General features: G+C 47.4%; 4 protein-coding genes across 8 annotated transcripts; 1 reads left to right on the top strand and 3 right to left on the bottom strand.

Moving 5' to 3' along the window:
* Positions 1–154: 154 nt before the first annotated feature.
* Positions 155–2,494, bottom strand: pclaf (PCNA clamp associated factor). Its single transcript, XM_062389213.1, has 4 exons — positions 2,262–2,494; positions 1,549–1,632; positions 1,280–1,460; positions 155–317 (listed from the first exon to the last, which is right to left on the bottom strand). Exons 1-4 carry the CDS (start codon positions 2,305–2,307, stop codon positions 275–277), a joined length of 354 nt encoding a protein of 117 aa, XP_062245197.1. The 5' UTR covers positions 2,308–2,494; the 3' UTR covers positions 155–274.
* A 647-nt stretch (positions 2,495–3,141) lies between these two features.
* nedd1 (NEDD1 gamma-tubulin ring complex targeting factor) lies at positions 3,142–12,347 on the bottom strand. Of its 3 annotated transcripts, none has more exons than XM_062389105.1 (16): positions 12,238–12,347; positions 10,729–10,873; positions 10,040–10,134; positions 9,831–9,947; positions 9,166–9,306; positions 8,334–8,563; positions 7,991–8,192; positions 7,273–7,396; positions 6,810–6,941; positions 6,526–6,576; positions 6,356–6,445; positions 5,806–5,957; positions 5,383–5,575; positions 4,818–4,959; positions 3,971–4,037; positions 3,142–3,619 (listed from the first exon to the last, which is right to left on the bottom strand). In XM_062389105.1, exons 2-16 carry the CDS (start codon positions 10,862–10,864, stop codon positions 3,515–3,517), a joined length of 1,977 nt encoding a protein of 658 aa, XP_062245089.1. In that variant the 5' UTR covers positions 10,865–10,873; positions 12,238–12,347; the 3' UTR covers positions 3,142–3,514. The 3 variants fall into 3 exon arrangements, with proteins under 3 accessions (XP_062245089.1, XP_062245088.1, XP_062245090.1); XM_062389104.1 differs by lacking the exon at positions 12,238–12,347 and adding an exon at positions 11,439–11,562; XM_062389106.1 differs by lacking the exon at positions 12,238–12,347 and adding an exon at positions 11,439–11,562 and having other exon boundaries at positions 6,810–6,938.
* Positions 11,901–13,292, top strand: lyrm5b (LYR motif containing 5b). Its single transcript, XM_062389214.1, has 3 exons — positions 11,901–12,139; positions 12,398–12,506; positions 12,945–13,292. Exons 2-3 carry the CDS (start codon positions 12,462–12,464, stop codon positions 13,149–13,151), a joined length of 252 nt encoding a protein of 83 aa, XP_062245198.1. The 5' UTR covers positions 11,901–12,139; positions 12,398–12,461; the 3' UTR covers positions 13,152–13,292.
* On the bottom strand, positions 13,217–17,601 carry si:ch211-59o9.10 (uncharacterized protein LOC561841 homolog). Of its 3 annotated transcripts, none has more exons than XM_062389157.1 (10): positions 17,111–17,601; positions 16,232–16,289; positions 15,668–16,139; positions 15,040–15,131; positions 14,896–14,967; positions 14,396–14,471; positions 14,034–14,116; positions 13,809–13,927; positions 13,624–13,723; positions 13,217–13,457 (listed from the first exon to the last, which is right to left on the bottom strand). In XM_062389157.1, exons 1-10 carry the CDS (start codon positions 17,242–17,244, stop codon positions 13,386–13,388), a joined length of 1,278 nt encoding a protein of 425 aa, XP_062245141.1. In that variant the 5' UTR covers positions 17,245–17,601; the 3' UTR covers positions 13,217–13,385. The 3 variants fall into 3 exon arrangements, with proteins under 3 accessions (XP_062245141.1, XP_062245143.1, XP_062245142.1); XM_062389159.1 differs by having other exon boundaries at positions 15,040–15,128; positions 15,680–16,139; XM_062389158.1 differs by having other exon boundaries at positions 15,680–16,139; positions 17,111–17,600.
* Positions 17,602–17,878: the final 277 nt, after the last annotated feature.

Here is a 17,878-nt window from a genome sequence, read left to right as displayed (position 1 = left end):
GCGTCCTCCATCTTTATTTAGGCTTGGTTCCAGATTCGAACCCGGTGAATGATTTACTCTTTAAATCAACACTTCCCACTTTAAAGACTAATGCTCCACTGGAACAGACACACACTGTGCACATGAATACATCAACACAACAGACACCAGCAGGTTAAAAACATAAAAAGTGTTTAATGACCTATTTAAAGGGAATTCAGCAGAAAAGTATATACAGATGTACATTTAAAGGCCTGCGAGCCTGAACAGAGGCAGCAGAGGTTCCTTCATCGTCTCAGGCTTCATCCTCCTCATCGTCAGCGGGCAGCGGCCTGGACCTGCACAACAAAACACTCAGTCACACTTCACAGGAGCTCCTACACAACATGGCTACAGGGGATTTCTGGTAAATTCATAACGATCAACCGTTTCAGTGTCATCTTTTTTTTAAAAGGAGAAACATTCTGTTCATCTTCATCATTTGAGTTAGTGCTGTTACTGTGAAATGTTTTCATGCTCTAACGTTCAGAATCTCTCTCCTCAGACGCTCCTTCTCCTCCTCTCAGCCCGACGACCTTCTCAGCTGCTGTAGTTGGAACGCTCGTGTAACACAACAGAGTTCAATAGACAAACAGTTGTTTAAATAAAAGTTTGTCAGGAGGAGAGTCAGACTGCGTGAATAATGAAACTGTGTTGGACGTGCCTCAGCTTTCCTACAAACACGTTAAGTGTAAACTAAAAGCAGCGCTGGGATTAATAACATGCCTGAGACGTGACAGCAATCTAGACCAGCACAGGTTTAATGAGCTGAGGTCTAATTTAACACAGAAAATCCTCCAGAGGAAACAGCTCGACGGGGTAGAACAGTTCTTCACTGGTGTCTCAGAAGAAAACATGAGACAACGCACTGGAGATACAAACCACGTGAACTGGTCCAGACTGCTGTGGTTTGTGAGGAGGAGCCCAAACCGTACTGAGGTGTTACTGCTGAATAATACACATTCATGTAAGTCGCAGTTATGAATCAAGTTTCCACTTGGAGGATAAAACTAATTTATACATTTATAGACTTTTCTAAAAAACGTTGAGCTGTTGTTGGTCATTTCTCCTGAATGATAGAAGATGGGAGGTTCTCCTGTGGTTGGAAGCAGCCGAGCCTCGGGCTCCTGATCAGGTTTATTCATCGTCTGAAGGAATCAAACTCTGAGTGTTTTTATCTCAGGTAAAACTCAACCCACGGCTCCGGGACCAGACCTCAGAGCTGCAGTTAATCAACAACGCCACCTGATAAGAAACATACTTCCTGGTGGCCTTTGACATCCCGCTGCCTCCGGCCTCCTCGTCGTCCTCGGTCTCCTGGGGCCTCTGGTTCTCCTTCTCGGGCTTCCGGGGGGGCCCGCCGAAGAAGTCCCCGATGCCCTTCTGCCAGGTCGGAGTGGGGCGAGGACACACTGCGTTCCCACCGGCATATTTGCCCTTAGCTTTGAATGAAAGAACATCATGAGGTCAGCTGCGTGGTCTGGTGGAGAGGGACAGACAGGACAGAGAGGACAGAGAGGACACACTGACCTGGGGTGGACGACTGGCTGCTGCAGGCCGATGCGTTGGCCGAACTGGAACCCAGAGACTTCCTCGGAGCTTGAGCTGCAACAGCTGAAAACCAGAGGAACCGAACCAGCAAAGATATGAATAATAGATCTTATGAAGCCTGACGGCAGGGGGGGGGAGCTGGGGGGCGAGATGACGTCACCAACAGCAAACAATCAATATCAATGTAGGAAGATTCGTTGAGATGTTAAATCTCCCTTTTTATCGAGCGGAGGGTTGAATAGCGGATCTGTGTTCAGCCGAAGGCTCCGCGGGACCATGTAGATGAGTTCTATCGCATTCATCGCTTCCGGTCTCACTTTTACTTTCAACGAGAAGCGAGATCATATTTAATGATGTCATTTTTCAACGAGGTGTCGTGCAAAGTCCGCATGACGCCGCACCGTGGCGCTAAAAACTGGCGCCAGTGCAGAAAAGAGTAAATTTCCAGATGAAGTTCAGTGAAATGAATTTATCACGAGATGAAACCTCACAGAACCAGTTTGACGGAGCAGGAAACTGGACCTCGGGACCGGCTCCGCTTGGCGGGAGACTGACGGTCGAGGTCCAGTTTCCTGTTCTCACGATGATATTCATTTCAAACCAGGTTCGGTCGATGAAGACGGGGAGAAGACGCGTCCAGAACTTTCCTCCAGCTCGTCACTCACATTCATGTCACACAGGAGACACTGTACCTTTCCTGTAGGAGCCGGGGACACTGTCCGCTTTAGTCCGCACCATGTTCCGTCCGCGTCGAGACTGAGACCGAGGAAGAGGAAGATGAAGAGGAAGAAGAGGGTTCACCAACTAAACTGAGCTCAGTGGTCAGTTTATCTGATGAAGATCTGATGAAGATCTGATGAAGATCAAGACTGAAGACACAGAACTGATCAGACAACAGAACCAACAGGAAGTGAGAGGAGCAGAGTCCCGCGCTGGTTTAAAAAGCTCAGCAGGGGGCGGGAGACTTCTTCTTCCGGTGCCTCACTTCTGGTGGACGAGGACCAGCGATGGTAAAACACTGCCACGCTCTGGTTGAAGGAAGAACCACAGCATGAATCACTAATATTATTATGGATGGATGATGGACGATAAATGGATTATGGATAGATGATAGATTGATAGATGATGAATGATGGACGATAGATTGATAGATTGATGATGGATAGATTGATAGATGATGGATGAACAATGATAGATCCAGTGAAACACAAAACAGTCAAATAAGATCAGAACACTAAAATGAAGAATAAGTTAATCTGCAGTGAAAAGAGTCGAGTCAGCAGAACAACACAGACAAAGTCAGCGTGTGCTAATCATTATTAACACGACAGATGTTTTCAGTATAAGATGATTAAAAGTTCAAGCTGAAAAGTGAAATGAGGAAACAAAAGTAACCGAGTACTGAAAACAAAAAATAAATACAGATTTAACGATATTTAATTTAAAAGAACATTTTCAAACCAAATGTAAACATACATTTTGGCATAATTGAAATGATCAGTCTGTAGTGATCAGTGTTTATTGATCAATATGTAGAAATCAATAAGAATAATCAAAGATCAACAGAGTCAGTTTCAGGTTTTATTTTCGTCTATTTTATTCTTGAGATACAAACTCGAGCCGACGTCGATGTGAACACGTGTTCGTCTTCAGGTGAAAACCACTGAACATGTTATCAGCTCTATTGTCTGTGGAAATATATTTTTATGTTTTCATCACAATAGCAAATCGTTAATTTACAGTTTCATATATCGATGTTTCTCAGTTCAGTTCAAGGATTCAGTCCCAAACTACAGAACATCTCTCATGTGTGAGGCTGCGTCCTCCTCAGCAGCAGGAGGCGCTGTTCCAGCCATGTGACAGCTCAGAGTCAGTGATGAAGAAACAAAGACTCCATGTCTTTGTCCTCAGACCCCTGCTGGGGGGGGCAGTGTGGGACGAGGCCTCAGTAGTTGGTCTTCAGTCGGCGGTTCTCCTCCCTCAGCTTCTCGATCTCCTCCACCAGAGACTCGTTCACTGAATACTTCTCGATCAGACCGTGGATTTCGTTCTGAAACAAACATGACGTGTTCACACTGAAGAGGACTCCATGGTTGACTTCTCACCTTGAATGTATTTATGTATTTTAGTTTTGTATGATATAGAATTGTGTTTATTAAAAGGGATATTTCACTGAAAAATTAGAATTCACTCATCATCTACTCACCACTATGTCGATAGTTATCTATGATATTTCAGATTCCACAATTACCCCAAACTGAAGATATTAGATTAGATTCTCACTGGAGAAGGATCCCAATTCAAATGTATGGAATCAGTTCTACTGTAGTAGGAAAAGCTGCAGGAGTGAGCAGATGAGGCTAAAGCCGGTGAGCGATGAAACGTCAGTGATGGTTCGTACCAGCTGGATGTAAAACTGTCGGACCATCTCCACCTGAAGGTTGACCACGTCTCTGTGACAGGTGTCCCTGAAGACAAGGAGACAAAACTTTAGGATCATCAGCTTCAGACGTTTCTTTTTCCTCCGTCACATTTATTTATCGACAGAGGAAGAAACTCTTCAGGCCTCCACCGACCCTGAGGCTACATGTCTGTCCACAGGAGTCACAGAGTAAATCTGTAAACTATCTTAACCCCAAATCCATACTTCATTTCACAGGATAAGCTACTTAAAGGATCAAAGTATGAAAGCACGAGGGCTCTCCCCCGCTCCCAGTACATCAGAGTCAGTGGGTGAAGGAAAGTAGTTGGGCGGAGCTTTTACACAGCTTGAGCTCTGATCTCAGGAGGAGCAGCTCAGCAGACGTCACCGTGGTGGTCGAGCAGCGTAGGACTGAGAGCTCTGAATTAAACCTGAAGTTTCCTGATAAACACAAATCCTGCTGCTCTGTTCTACGAAGACTGATTTGCCCGTGGATTGTCAGCTCGCCCTCAGTGGCTGCTGCCGGTTTCTGTCAGAGCCGATACTCGAGATCCAGGAGGCTCCGACTCGGTCGGAAGCATTAGGATCAGTTTATAAACCCCTCCCACTTCAGGATTGTTTTGGAGGACAGCCGGCACCGACTGACCTCCAGTCAGGGACGCCCTGGTGATGGTCAGAAGGACCAGATCCTGTCTGAAATCACTCCTATTACCCTTTGGTGTTCAGCAGCTTTAAAACGCAGCCCGGGAGTTAAACAGCGTTAACACTTCTCAGGTTTAGTGGCACTAAAGCTTCAGGGTAGTGTGGACGCTGTGGGGGGACAGACCTGAAGTCCTCCAGGGTTTCATGGATCATGTTCTGGATGAAGTGGATCTGGAGGGAGGAGAGAGGAGCAGCTCCTCCCTGTCCGACCACCTCAGCGATGTTCTGGGAGAGCGAGGCGGACGCAGCGGCAGAGAGAGCAGGACCTGAGGATTCACAACAACCACAAGTAATCACATCATCTTCATCACTTCATCATTAAAACTCTTTGACTGTGGTTTTTCTTTTCATGTACAAGTCAGGTGACTCCTCAGGTTCATCTGTTCTCCAGAGTCTCTGGGAACAGACGCCCCCTGCTGGTGGTCTCTGTCTCATCGTGGGATATTGTTTTCATGATTCTGTTTTTTTAACATGAAATCTGCCTTCATCAATCATTAATATTAAAAATGTAACATTTATTTCATATTCAAATTTGGTTTAATTTCTTCATTTAAGTTCAATATGTTTAGTTAGGGCCCGAGCACCGAACATTTAATAATTAATTATATTAAGTCTAGCGGAGCCAGGCAGCAGGTGGTTGTTGTGTTTACTAATTAATCAAACCCCGCCCCTGTCGTTATCCTGCCCACCTGCGGCTGTAGTGGGCGGAGCTTCGTGGACAGGTGAGTCGTAGCTCAGCTGAGCCTGAACACCATTGGCTCTGCGGAGGCTGGGCTCTGGTGTGAAGAAGGGCGGGGCCGGGTGGCCGGGATTGGTCCGCTGGGCGTCTGGAGGCGGGCTCTGGACCTCCCCCTCCAGACTGCAGCTGCTGGCCTCTTCAGACTGTCAATCAAAAACTGTTTTTAGCATCGAGAATGAAACTGTTGTTGAATTAGAGCTTTGGGTCAATGACACTAGAATAATTATATAATAATTACTCATTGATTATAGATTATATTGTAAACACCCGAGAGTCTGCGAGTCCAAGGCTGTGCCCCCCCTTATCCAGAAAATACAAAGTGGAACAGAGAAACTTATCAACAAAGTCACGTGTTGGATGAAGAGGTCATAACCTTCCTGGAGTCACACGGTTCATCCGCTGCAGCAGTGATTGGCTCTTCTTCTTTGATTGGGGGGGTCTGGAAGACAGACAGTGGGCTGTAGCACCGACCTGCAGTGGCCACCAGGGGGGTTTTACGATGAGAGCTGGCACCTGAATAAGAATCTGAAACATTCCCACAACAAGAGAGAAAACATAGATTCACTGATATTTCATTCCATCAGATTTTCAGCAAAGAATCAGTGTTTATCTTAAATTAATTTTAATTTTACAGAATAAACAAACTGTATTGTTCGTTATCTATAAAAAAAGTATGGTTAAATGAAAAATATCAAAACCACGCAGCGGACTGTGCCCTGCCCCCCCCCCCCCCACCAACAGAGCTAACATACTTCCTTGTATGACAGTCTACTTCTTCACGGCAGACACACACTCACTGCTGCTGCTGATTAGTGTCATGTATATATTTTTTCTCAGTCTGGGTTAAATTCCTGTTAAAGTGTTGAACAGAACATGGGAACATTTAAAACCAGTAGAAACCAGTAGAGAGAATGAAGTCTGACCTTCTCTGACGGGGGAGAAGATGTCCAGACTGGCCCGACCCACGACCTGCAGACCCTCCCCTTCTCTGGACAACATCTCCAGACTGGTTACTGTGGAAAGACAGCATCCCAGTTAGTCCAGAGGCAGCAGTGTCCCTCAGTCTCTCACTGCAGCTGTCAGACAGACGTACCGTGTGTTCGTCCAAACGGCGTCTCTCCAGTCGTCCCCTGAGTCCTCAGGTCTGAGACAGACACATTTCAGTCCAGATTCATTATGAACATTAACTTTCCTATCCCTCAGAAAGGTTTAAATTCAATCTGATGATTATTACGAGGTTTATGGTGGTGTGTGATGTTGATGTGGTCAGAATATTAGGAACAACTCTGAATATAACACAGTCTGACACCATCGCTCAATGCTGATGTCTGAAGTAAACTCTTCTGTGTCCCTGTCTGTCTTCACATGGACACTGACCGTCTCGTACAGGAGAGAAGACGTCCAGACTGTTTCGTCCAACGCTGCTCATCTTCTCCACAGCTGGAAGCGGCTCTGTCCCCTGATGACCCTCAGCTTCCCGGAACATCACGTCTGCGTCAGCGCCCCCTGCTGGACACAACAAGGAGCTCACTTCTCATTCGTGGGTCAAGGTTTTCATTTCCCTGCCCCACATCACCTGACCCACAAGAATAAGCCTTCACCTGTTGCCGGTACCCGAACCAAGCTGCCAAACATCTCTGTGAGAAGTCGCATATTTGTCGTCAAATAATAAATATCAGATAAAACCAAGTAACAACCATCACGTTACTTTACCTATTGGGGTGTGTCACTTTTAAAACACACACATCATGAGCGATTACTGTGCATTCAAATTTACCATGATGTCATGTCATGCAAGTTTAATAAAATATCCTGTCATGGACCAATGAGACGCACTGACCTGTACTTGTCACCTGTCTGTGGGGGGTGGGGCCTGGGTAAGGGGCGGGGTCTGGCTGACTGCTGGAAACTCTGGTTGAGGATCTTTTCGTACTGGAAATCTTGGTGGGGCCCAGTTTACTGGACTGAGGGAGGGGGAGGGAGAGGGAGGGGGGGGGAGGGAGCAATTAAACAAATGAGAGAGAGGGAAAACGAGTGGTTTTAGTTTTGACTGTTAAAAGAACACATGTCCACACTGACACACCTGTGAACACAAGTCACATGACCATTCACAAACTGGTCATGTGGTGTAAACAGGAAGTATCTGTCTTAGAGGCTGGAAACCATTGAGTGTGAGGAGGCCATGTGTAACCAGTGATGAGTTTTAACACTGGAACAGATCGGTGTAGCCTTCATCAAAACTCCTCAACCAGGTTCTAAAAGTTTTGAATCTTATTAATACAGCGAACCAAATATCAGTCTAACAAAAAGTTGATTTATTGATTCTGAAAATGTACTTCAGCTCTAGATTAGATGTTGGAGATTCACTGGTTCACAGAGAACTGTGACACAGGATTCACACAGACAAACGTTAACGAGGAAGAAAGGACTTTGAGTTGTTTTCATCAAGTCTGAACCTTCTTACAGCTCAAGCTGCAGCATCTGCACATCTGCTGTTTTCAAGTGACTTTCAACAGAGTCTCTGGTGATGAATGATCTCATGGCTCGGCTGCTGCTACCTTGTGTCTGCTGGTGTTGCTCTGGAAGCGGAGACACGTGACGGAGGTTTTATGTGCACCGGTGATCCTGGTGGGGGTGCTGGAGTTCCTCAGGTCGTACTGGTAGATCTTCCCCTGAGTGGATCCGACCACCAGACCGGTCCCGTCTGGAGTGAAGTCCACCGAGGTCAGAGGACTGTCCACCCGGATCGACCTGAGCACGCTGCACAGGAACAGGATTTAAAAACCTTTTAAAATGTGTCACGTATATATATATTAACACGTTATTGCAGAATGATTAATTTGTGGAGTTAACGCTTTAATTTAGTTAACAAACACACAGTCATGGAGTGTTTGGTCTTACATTCTGCTGGCGGTGTCGTAGCAGACGATCTTCTTGTCCAGCCCGACGCTGACCACCAGCAGCTCGCTGGCCGGTGAGAAGGCCAGGCCCGTGCCCGGGGCCTTGTGGGCGCAGTCGAAACCATGGAGCTCCTTCTGGGTGTTGGAGTCCCACAGGACCACGCTGCCACTGTCCGACACACTGCCCAGCAGGGAGCGCTTCAGCAGGGAGAGCTTCAGGTCATGGATGGGCTGGAGGAGAGATACGAACACAGCAGCAGCGAGTTGACGTTTAAAAAAAACTGGGCTTAAGAATTAAAATGACTTCTCTTACAAATATGTACAAACCGAACAATGGAAAAGATTTTCTTTAACAGAATCAGGAAAACAAGAAAACTTCAGGAACCATACGATGTAACGTTGCTCTCGCCTTCGTCTCTTCAGAGAGGACAACACTCAGCACTTGGAAAGATCCTAAACCGGATTTCTACAACATACAGGATTGGCTGAAGGATTTCCTGGAGTTGTTATCGATAGTCATCATAACTTAAAAGTTACGTTTAGGGACTTGATGCCCCATGAACACTTATTAGAGAATAAATGAGAAATAAAATGATAAACTGACTTAAAGTTTGTAGATGGTAAACAAAGTGTACCGTACCCGACTGTGAGTAGGACCTGATGCAAGATAATATATGACCTTGATTCAAGAATAAATAATAATGAATAATATGAGAGTGAAAATGGGATTTCAGTTGTTATTCTTCATGGCTGTGATGGTGCTGGGAGGTTATCAGGGTCAGAGGGTTTACATGGTTCAGAACCAGTAGCAGCACAGTGAGTCACAGTCTAACCTGGTTGCTGCCGTGGCCGAAGGCTTTGCTGGACTGGTTGGTGGTGAGACTGTGGAGGACCAGATCTCCACTGGTGGAGCCGGAGGCGATGAAGCTGTCGTTGGAGTTGAAGGACACACAGGTCACCTCTTCTCTGTGGTCCTGAGGGAGGAGACAGAGAGTGACCCTCATCTCGCTCAGAGCTTTTCTTGGTATAAACAATTCAAACACTGACACACTTCTCCATGCATGTTCGACACTGTCTTTCTCTTCAAGGTTGTAAATATTGTGATGTTGTTGTTCTGTTTCACTTCTGTCTGGGAGAGGGAGCCTCACTCTGACTCTCTGAGGTTTCTATGTTGTTCCTGTTAAAGGCTTTTTGGGTAGTTTAGTTTTTTTATTGATGACAAGTCTAAATGATAGTAATTAAGATCGAAAAATAAAATAAACTCAAACTCAAACCTGATGAGTGAGTGTTAGTTCCAGTGAGAGCCGAGTGGAGGAGGACACAGAAACTCCAGCTCGGTACAAACCAGCCGCAGCTTCTGATCTGATCCCAGAGCAGCTGAGACCAGAGGAACTCTGTGTTTCACTTCTACAGAGTCACTGAGCGGCTGCTCCACGTGCACAAGCTCTGATCTCACTGTGTGTGTCTGAGTGAGTGAGGCTCTTGGGTGAAGTCTCACCTTGAGGGAGCGGTGCAGTCTCTTGGTCTTCAGGTCCCACAGGTGGACGCAGTGATCCAGACCTCCACTCACCAGGAACTGAGACGAGGAGCTCAGACACACACGGGTCTGCTTTTTCTGAATGTCACAGTGAACAGAGATTTTGTGAGTGAAAATCATAAGATCACACTGTCACCACAGAAACAACCAAGCTGCAGCTGTGCACTCACCCCCTCTCCCAGTTCCACCAGTGGCACCGGAGTCGACTTGAGGCTGGAAACCACAAGTTTGTCTCCGCTGCTGCTGGAAGTGACCAGGTAATGGTCTGAGAGAACTGGGTCAAGGCCTCTTTATCTCTTAATGCAGTGACTCTCCTCAGCCTGAACGTCTTCATCAATAAACATCATTATTTCACTTTTACAATCTCTCACTTCACTTCTGTTCATCTTGCAAAAGAAAAAACATTATTCGAGTATGATCGAGCTTCTGTTGACAGAACTGCTCTTCTAGTTCTCAGTTCATAAACATAGCTTTGAATAATGTCAATTTATTGTTTGAGCTATTCTAAAAACTAAATTTGAGCTTGTGAGAGTTCAGCCAGTTGACTGGAGCTGCTCTCCTCCGTCACTGATTGGTCGAATTAACCTGCTGAGATTTCCCTCGTCTCCCGTTTGCTGGTCAGTGCCCCTGCGTCAGTCGTTCTGTCTGTGGATTCATTGGGGTCGGGAATCTCTAGGACTTCATGATTCACTTTGCTGACATCACTCTGCGCTTTAGTGAGTAGTGAGGACACATAATGGAGCAAAGAATCCATCAAGACAATAATGAATCAATAAGGGCCGGAGCAGTCATTTAAACAGATGTGATGTGTAGAGTTCAAACTATTGACTGTCTACAGACACATGGTCCATCAGGATACTGTTGGAGCCCCAGAAGGCCTGGGCCACCGGGTGGCCGGTGCTGTGAGGGTTGAACTGCTCCAGCGGCGCCATGGAACCCGCATCCCAGATCCTCACACAGTCTCCTGTGGACACCAGGCGGCTCATCTCCTCCATGACAGGACACTTCATGGTCCATGATGGGAACAAGACAATACTCATGAAACATCAGGGCTGTGAGGAGGTATCACTATAACTCACTACTGAGGGTGTGTGTGTGTGAGAAACCTTTACTTGAGTGTTGTTAGTAACGTGGAAATAACACTTGAAGAACATAACTACAGGTATTGACCTATTAACTACCGAGCTCACTGGTTAGTTACTGGTTTACGGACTGATGTCCTGTTACTTTACACTTTCAGTTTAAAAACTTTAGTTCAAAGTATCCGGTAAGTTCAGCTGTCAGATGAATGTGTTTGAAAATCATTTAAAAATAAAGTTACAGCACAAAGTTTCTGAACCGGTCCAAAGGTTCTAACCAGCTCACTAGTTCGGTGACCAGCTGACTGGTGAGGGAGCGCTAACTAACCAGTTCAGTCACCAGTTCACTTATTGGTTAGTTTAGCTAGCGTTAGCTCCCACAGAAACACTCCGGGTGATAAGTTAGCGAACACACGTAAAAGACTCCAACAACATGAAACAAGCGGAAAGTTCCGGTGGATCTTCCTGTCAGTTCAAACTTCTGACTCACCGGAAAGAGACTGAATATCCAGAAAAGAGACCGAAGCTCTAGAAAGAGACTGAAGCTCCTACAGGCTCCCAGCGGTTTGTTTTCCTCTGGCGCTCATTCTTCATACCCGAGGTGGGGGAGGACCCGCCCCTACCCTGTCTCTGATTGGCCTAGACTGGACAAGACTCGTGTGCCCAACCAATGATCAGGCTCCCTGTCTTAATCTGACCAATCAGAGGAATGGTGGGGCGGGCCTTCTTCCAACTCGGGTGGGAAAAAGTAACAGAGAAGTCGAGAAACAAGAAACCGCCACTACGGTGCCGCAGGAGGGACAAAAAGTATGTGTGCGTGGGGGGGGGGGGGGGGGGGTATGTATAGTAAAGAGGTCCATTTAGGTTCCATACCATCATAATGAGGACATTTTGTCTGGTCCACTTAGAGTTAGAGTTAGGGAATGTATTATGTCAGTGAGTTTCCTCATAACTAGAGAGACACGCGCGTGTGTGCGTTGTTGTGTTTACGTGTGTGTGTTTACGTGTGTGTGTTAGCACCTGTTTAAAAACAACAAGGTCGAGTCAAAGTTTACTGTGACGTCACGAACAGCCGTGAGACGTAAAGTTGTTACTGAGCTAACGTGAAGCTAACGCGAAGCTAACCATAGCTAACGTGAAGCTAACGTGAAGCTAACGAGAAGCTCCACCAGCCGAACAGACAGGTCGCAGGTGAGAACCGGGTGGGCACTCCGCTGGACTGACTGTTCACACGTTTGATTCCTTGTGTTCCTCTATCAGGACCAATCACGTGAAGCACGGGAACTGACCAACGAACCAGAACACGATGATGATTGAATCCTGTTGTTGTTGTTGATGAAAGTTTAATGTTGTTGGTGATAGAGATCCAGGGTCCGGTTCACCTCGTGACGACACGTGATCAGAGGTCACCTGGTTCTGATTGGTTCCGACACATGTTCCCTTCAACAGGTCGAGTTGATGAGCGAGGGTGGAACCAGAGCACCGGACTGTTTCCGCTCTCACCCTCGGGACCATGGCCAACCCACTGAGGGCTGAAGTGGTTCGACTCTATAAAAACGTGAGTACTCGATCTTCAGCAGCTGGTTGCTGGTTCGAATCCTCAGTGATCAAACAGATGGAAACATATAGAAACTCTTGTCTGTGGAGGTGTGTCCTGCTGCAGTCTGAGATCAGTGACTTTGGATCAGGACTTAATGATACAACGGGTTATCAGGAACCTGCAGATCAAACTGAAGGTGGGTCAAAGTGGTTCTGGTCCGAGGTTCTGGTTTCAGTTCGTCTCACAACATGAAACATGATGAGTGGGATTCTTTCCTGCTCTGACTCATGACGTCACGAGATGGAAGCGTTCTTCTGAGATGTTTGATCTCGAAGTGGAGACTGGTGTCCGTCGGCTAAGACCATCGAATCATTGAGCAAAATTTCTCAAAGTGTTTAATTGTATTTATAAATGAGGCAAAGTGTGTTTTATTAAAAAGTCTAAACCTGTCCTTAGCTCCTCTACCTCGGCCGGGAGTATCCCAAAGGAGGCGACTACTTCAGAGACCGGCTGAGATCTGCGTTCACCAAGAACAAGGGGGTCCAGGACCCGGCGCAGATCCAGGAGATGATCGCCCGAGGGGAGTACGTGGCCCGAGAGCTGGAGGCGCTGTACTACCTGAGGAAATACAGAGCCATGAAGAAACGCTACTACGAGGAGTAGACCGGCTCAAGATCAGGTCTCAAAGAGAAAACATCTGAAATCTGTTTCAGGAATAAAACAGCAGCTTCGAGGTTTTATCGTTTTATTCCTGTAAAATCAGCAATGACATAAAACATTTAAATAAAAGTGTAAAAAAGACAAGTTGACGAGTCGTCCTCCATCAGACACAAGCTACAGTGACACTCAGGTCTTCAAGTCACTGGTAGAGGCAGGAGGTGACCATGAGCCCGGCCTTCAGAGGGTCGGGGGGGCGGAGCAGTCAGCATCAGCCAGGTTCACTCTGCAGATGGGACAGGTGGTGTTATCCTGTGGGGGGGAGGAGACAGTGACCCGTCTAGAAAACACATCTGCCCTCGACCCGACCCGTTTCAGTTTCCACTAACTAAATGTGTGTTTTCTAAACAGAATGAACCAGTGGAACGAGAGAGCGGTGGTTTGAACTGGGATCTTGAACTGGGATCGTGAGCGTTACCTTCAACCACCGGTCGATACACTGGACGTGATAGTCATGGAAACACGGCAGCATCCTCAGCTTCTCCCGCTCGGTGTATTCACAGAAACAGATCTGGCACCTGATGGACCCGGGGAGAAAACACGAGTGAGACTAAGAAGCAGGATCAGAAGAACGGCCGAGGTCCGACCACACGCTGGACTCACGTGGTGTTCCCAGCGCTGAAGGCCGACTGGAAGGTTTTGGTGGGAAATCTCTGGATTTGCCTTCGCGTCAACTTGTTCGACACAACGGCACCTTGACGTTCCTCGAACGCCAGGAGAGCCTGAAGGAAGAGCACACAGAACGGGTCAGGTGATGTTCACAGGCGGCCAGAGGGGGCGCTGTGTGTTCTCCAGCACGCCTCTCTTCACGGCGGTGGTCTTCCTCACCTCGTAGTCGTTTCCCTGAGGGTCCTCGGGCATGGCGTTCCTCCCTCGGCTCCGCCCCCGTCCTCTCTGCTGACCCATCACACCTGGAAACAAACCACAGTTTCAGTTAACCTAAGTTAAGCAGCGTAAAAAATAAAAAAAAGATCACTACAGCTAAACAAACACTAGAAACACAAAGGCTGAGGAAGTTCTGAAAATTAACAAGTTATTATTTCTGTCTGTAGAGTGAGAACTTTACAATGTCCCTGATACCACACTTCACTGCTGTTACCACGGGATTCGAACCCTAACCCTGCGTTCATAAACCAACACGGCTCAAATCAAACAGTGAGCACAAGATGCTCTCAGTTCTGTCCTCGTACCTTCTTCGAAGCCAGCAGGGGGGGTCACTGCAGCCAGCACATGGGACATCCAGCTGGGCTCCATGTGGGAATAAAACTGCGGAGAATAAATCATAACTTTACAGGAGCGATGACAAACCCCACGACTTCATCCACACGACTTCGTGTCTCTGCTGCAGAAGCTGCTCGGCCCGTTAGGGCTCCGTGTGTCAGAGCAAACTGAGCCTTCACTGATTCGTCAGGCTCTTATCACATGACCCCTTCCACAAGAAACACGGAGAATCAATTACAAGTGTTTCTGACCCCGTTTTCAAATTAAAATGAGTTTTCTACTTTTCGCCGTTGGTGCTTTTTACTGAAGTCAAGCTTTTTCTGAAACTAACCAAAACCTTTTTTTAATGTATTTATTCATGTGTGTGTTTGTGTGTGTACCTGACTGAACTACAGTGTGTGTGTTGGCACAGAGTAATAACATACACCAGGCTCATTCCATTTAATTTGAAATATGAACGGAGTCTCACCCTGTGGTGGCTCTGCTGGTGGTGCTGGTGGTGCTGGTGTCTGCTGTGCACCTCCTCTCGGTCGAACTGGGCCTGAATGAACAAAGGTAAATGGTTTCACTCCGCCCACTCTGCAGCTGACCAGCCGCAGGTGAAGCCTCCTACCTGCAGGCTCTGTGCAAACGACTCATCTTCCTCCAGCTGCACCGCGCGCACCATGCCCTCGTCATCGTCACTGATGATGATCTCCTCCACTGCTGAAGAACAAACGACCAATGACCATGAACACAGATTGTTCCGTCCACTTTAGCCACAATGTCCTGGCTGTGCATGTCTTGTGTGAGGCAGGTGAACTGAGTGTGCACTGAATGTTTAACTATGTTGTGTTTAATAGTCTCATAACTTCTAGAGCCAAGTAACCAAAGACAAATATATGTATATAAGTATAATCTTGAAGTCAGTTGTGTCCTGTTGATCAGCTCCTGTTTGCAGTGAACTCTGATGTACAGACACTTTCACTGGATCATTGGGATGCTGAAGGAAACTTAGAAACACCCAGACTCTACATGAGGTTCTGCTCACTCTGGTTTCTGGGGGTTTGGTCTGGATGACATCAGAGGTGATGAGTCACATTGAATCAGATCATGTGTCTCATGTTTTCAGATTCGATTAATTGATGACTGAAAAGTTGTTCAATGTTTACTTGACAAAATCATTTCTCACAGGGAGTTCCTCCTGGTTGGTGCCAGTGATGATGTGTAAAAAACCTTTTGTGTGAGATCCAGATCTCTACCCTGTGTCGCACCTGCTGGAGTGGTTCCTCCGTTCAGCCATCTCCTCTCCTCTGCCGTCAGGAAGGACAGAGAGTCAGAGGCCGGCAGCGAGGAGGAGGAGGACGAGGAGGAGGACGAGGGAGCCGGAGTCACGCTCCTCCTCCTCAACTGGCTGAGAGAACCAGTTCTGACTTCTCCTGGGGAGCCTGGCACCGTCAAAGACACCTCACCCTCCTCTAATGCTGGGGCGAGGAAGGAGGACGACGATGACGATGACGATGAAGATGACGATGAAGTTGAAGATGAGGATGAAGATGAGGAGAAACAGGGTGCAGTCGACAGCGGGTTGCCCGGTGGAATAGCTCTCAGAGATGAAGCAGGAACAAACAGAACCCTCCGGTTTCCCATGGCTGCTGCCAGCCGCCTGCGTTTGGACCCTTGTTCACTGCTGAGCGATGGTTCTGGTCGTCCCCACGAGCCCCCCCCCGCCAGCTGAGGACAGAAACCCACAGCACTCAACATCTGCATCAAGCCAATACACACACAGGAACATCTGTCATGACTGTAGAGCAGCTGGGACTTACAGGACTGAAACGTTCCTCTGTGATTGGCCCACGTCTTCTCCGTTTGCCGAGCTGTGGACTGAACCAACAAACACAATTAGACACTTGAACACCGAGCCGGGCCAACGCAGGCCGGGGGGGGGGGGGGGGCAGGGACCAGTCACTGTGGGGGCCGATGGGACATTACCCAGTGGAGTTAAAAAAAACATCCTTTTCACAAAGCAAAGCAATCGGCCTTGTAACCGACTGATGAGCGACGTCACAGGTTCAAGCTCAGTGGGGCTCACGTGGTCGAGCCGCTGCCCCAACGAGGCAACCCCCCCCCACCCCAGCTTACTCTCAATCCTATCCATTAAAGGCAATAACAAGCCCCAAAAATAAAACTTCAAAGTTATATAACTTCTTTCCCTTTTCACTTCATCACTTCCTCTGAGTCAACGAGCTCTACTTCTCTTTTCAGACCCAGCAGACCCAGCAGACTGGTCCTGGGACTCTTTTGCTTCTGGTGATTCATATCATTTTTGGAATAACCATAAAATGGACCCTGTCATATAGTGATTGATTCTATGATGTCGTGACTGTGGGCGGGGTTTAAACTGGTCTGACAGTAATAAGTGTACTCATGGTGAAGTGCATGCCACTCACTGGCAAAGCACTGATCTTAACCAGTTTACAATGTTGGATCAGAAAAATACTTCATATACATTTTAAATAATAACTTTAATTGACATCAAATTAATATTTCGATTTGGTTTCATCTTCTTCCTTTGTTTACGAATAGTTTGTCTAATCCAATTCCAGTTTATTCTTGAACCATGTTGGGAATGATCTGAACCGGTGTGACCGTCAGGTTCCTCCCGAGCAGCCGCGGAGCTTCCTGCGGCGGCAGGGCCGTGTTACCTCGGGGTCTCCGGGACGATGACGGACAGCTCGTGGTACAGCAGGTCCGCCGGGTCGAGCAGACATCCTCGGTTCAGTCCTCCGGGACTGTCCGGCTCCGACGAGCAGGGGCTGGTGGGTACCGGCTCGTCCATGGCCTCCAGTGGTTCACCTGGCCCCGGCTCTAAAGGCGCGTCGCACCCGGTCTCATGTCACCCGGCACCGGGGGCAGATTCCTGGGAGCAGCCGGAGATAACAACCAGCACAGAGGAGCTAGCGAGCTAACGAGCTAACGTTTCTACGATTCTAACCTGGATCCATTAGTGATGAGGAACTGAAATGAACCCATCAACTGGTTTGTCCGAACCAGTGAGAAGTGACTGGTGCTGCTGGGAGCCGAGCGGCTGAGGACGGAACCGGGTCAGAACACCTCTCCTCTCATTCTGGAGGATCCACTTCGGTGATTCTGCCGCCGGACTCTAAAGGAAGTGCATCGGAAGTGCGTCACACCGTAAAGTCCCGAAAACTCCTCGGTTTGTTTTTGGTTCCGCTCGAGTTTTCACACGAAGCAAAACACACGGGAAACCATAGATATGTCTATCTATCATAGATATATAAACCATAGATATATCTATCTATCATAGATATACACACACCATCCACCATCATACACCATCAACTCTCACTGGGACGTGGGATCACAGAAATACAATAACCTCTTATGAAAGTGAAAGCTGGTACCAAATAAAAAAATGTCCTCATTTAAATAAAATGATCATTGGATCCTGA

Source organism: Platichthys flesus, chromosome 6 (genome assembly GCF_949316205.1).
Source record: "Platichthys flesus chromosome 6, fPlaFle2.1, whole genome shotgun sequence".
Lineage (NCBI taxonomy): Eukaryota > Metazoa > Chordata > Actinopteri > Pleuronectiformes > Pleuronectidae > Platichthys > Platichthys flesus.
Note: the sequence above shows the minus strand (reverse complement) of the source record. Positions and strands in the feature narration are given on the sequence as shown.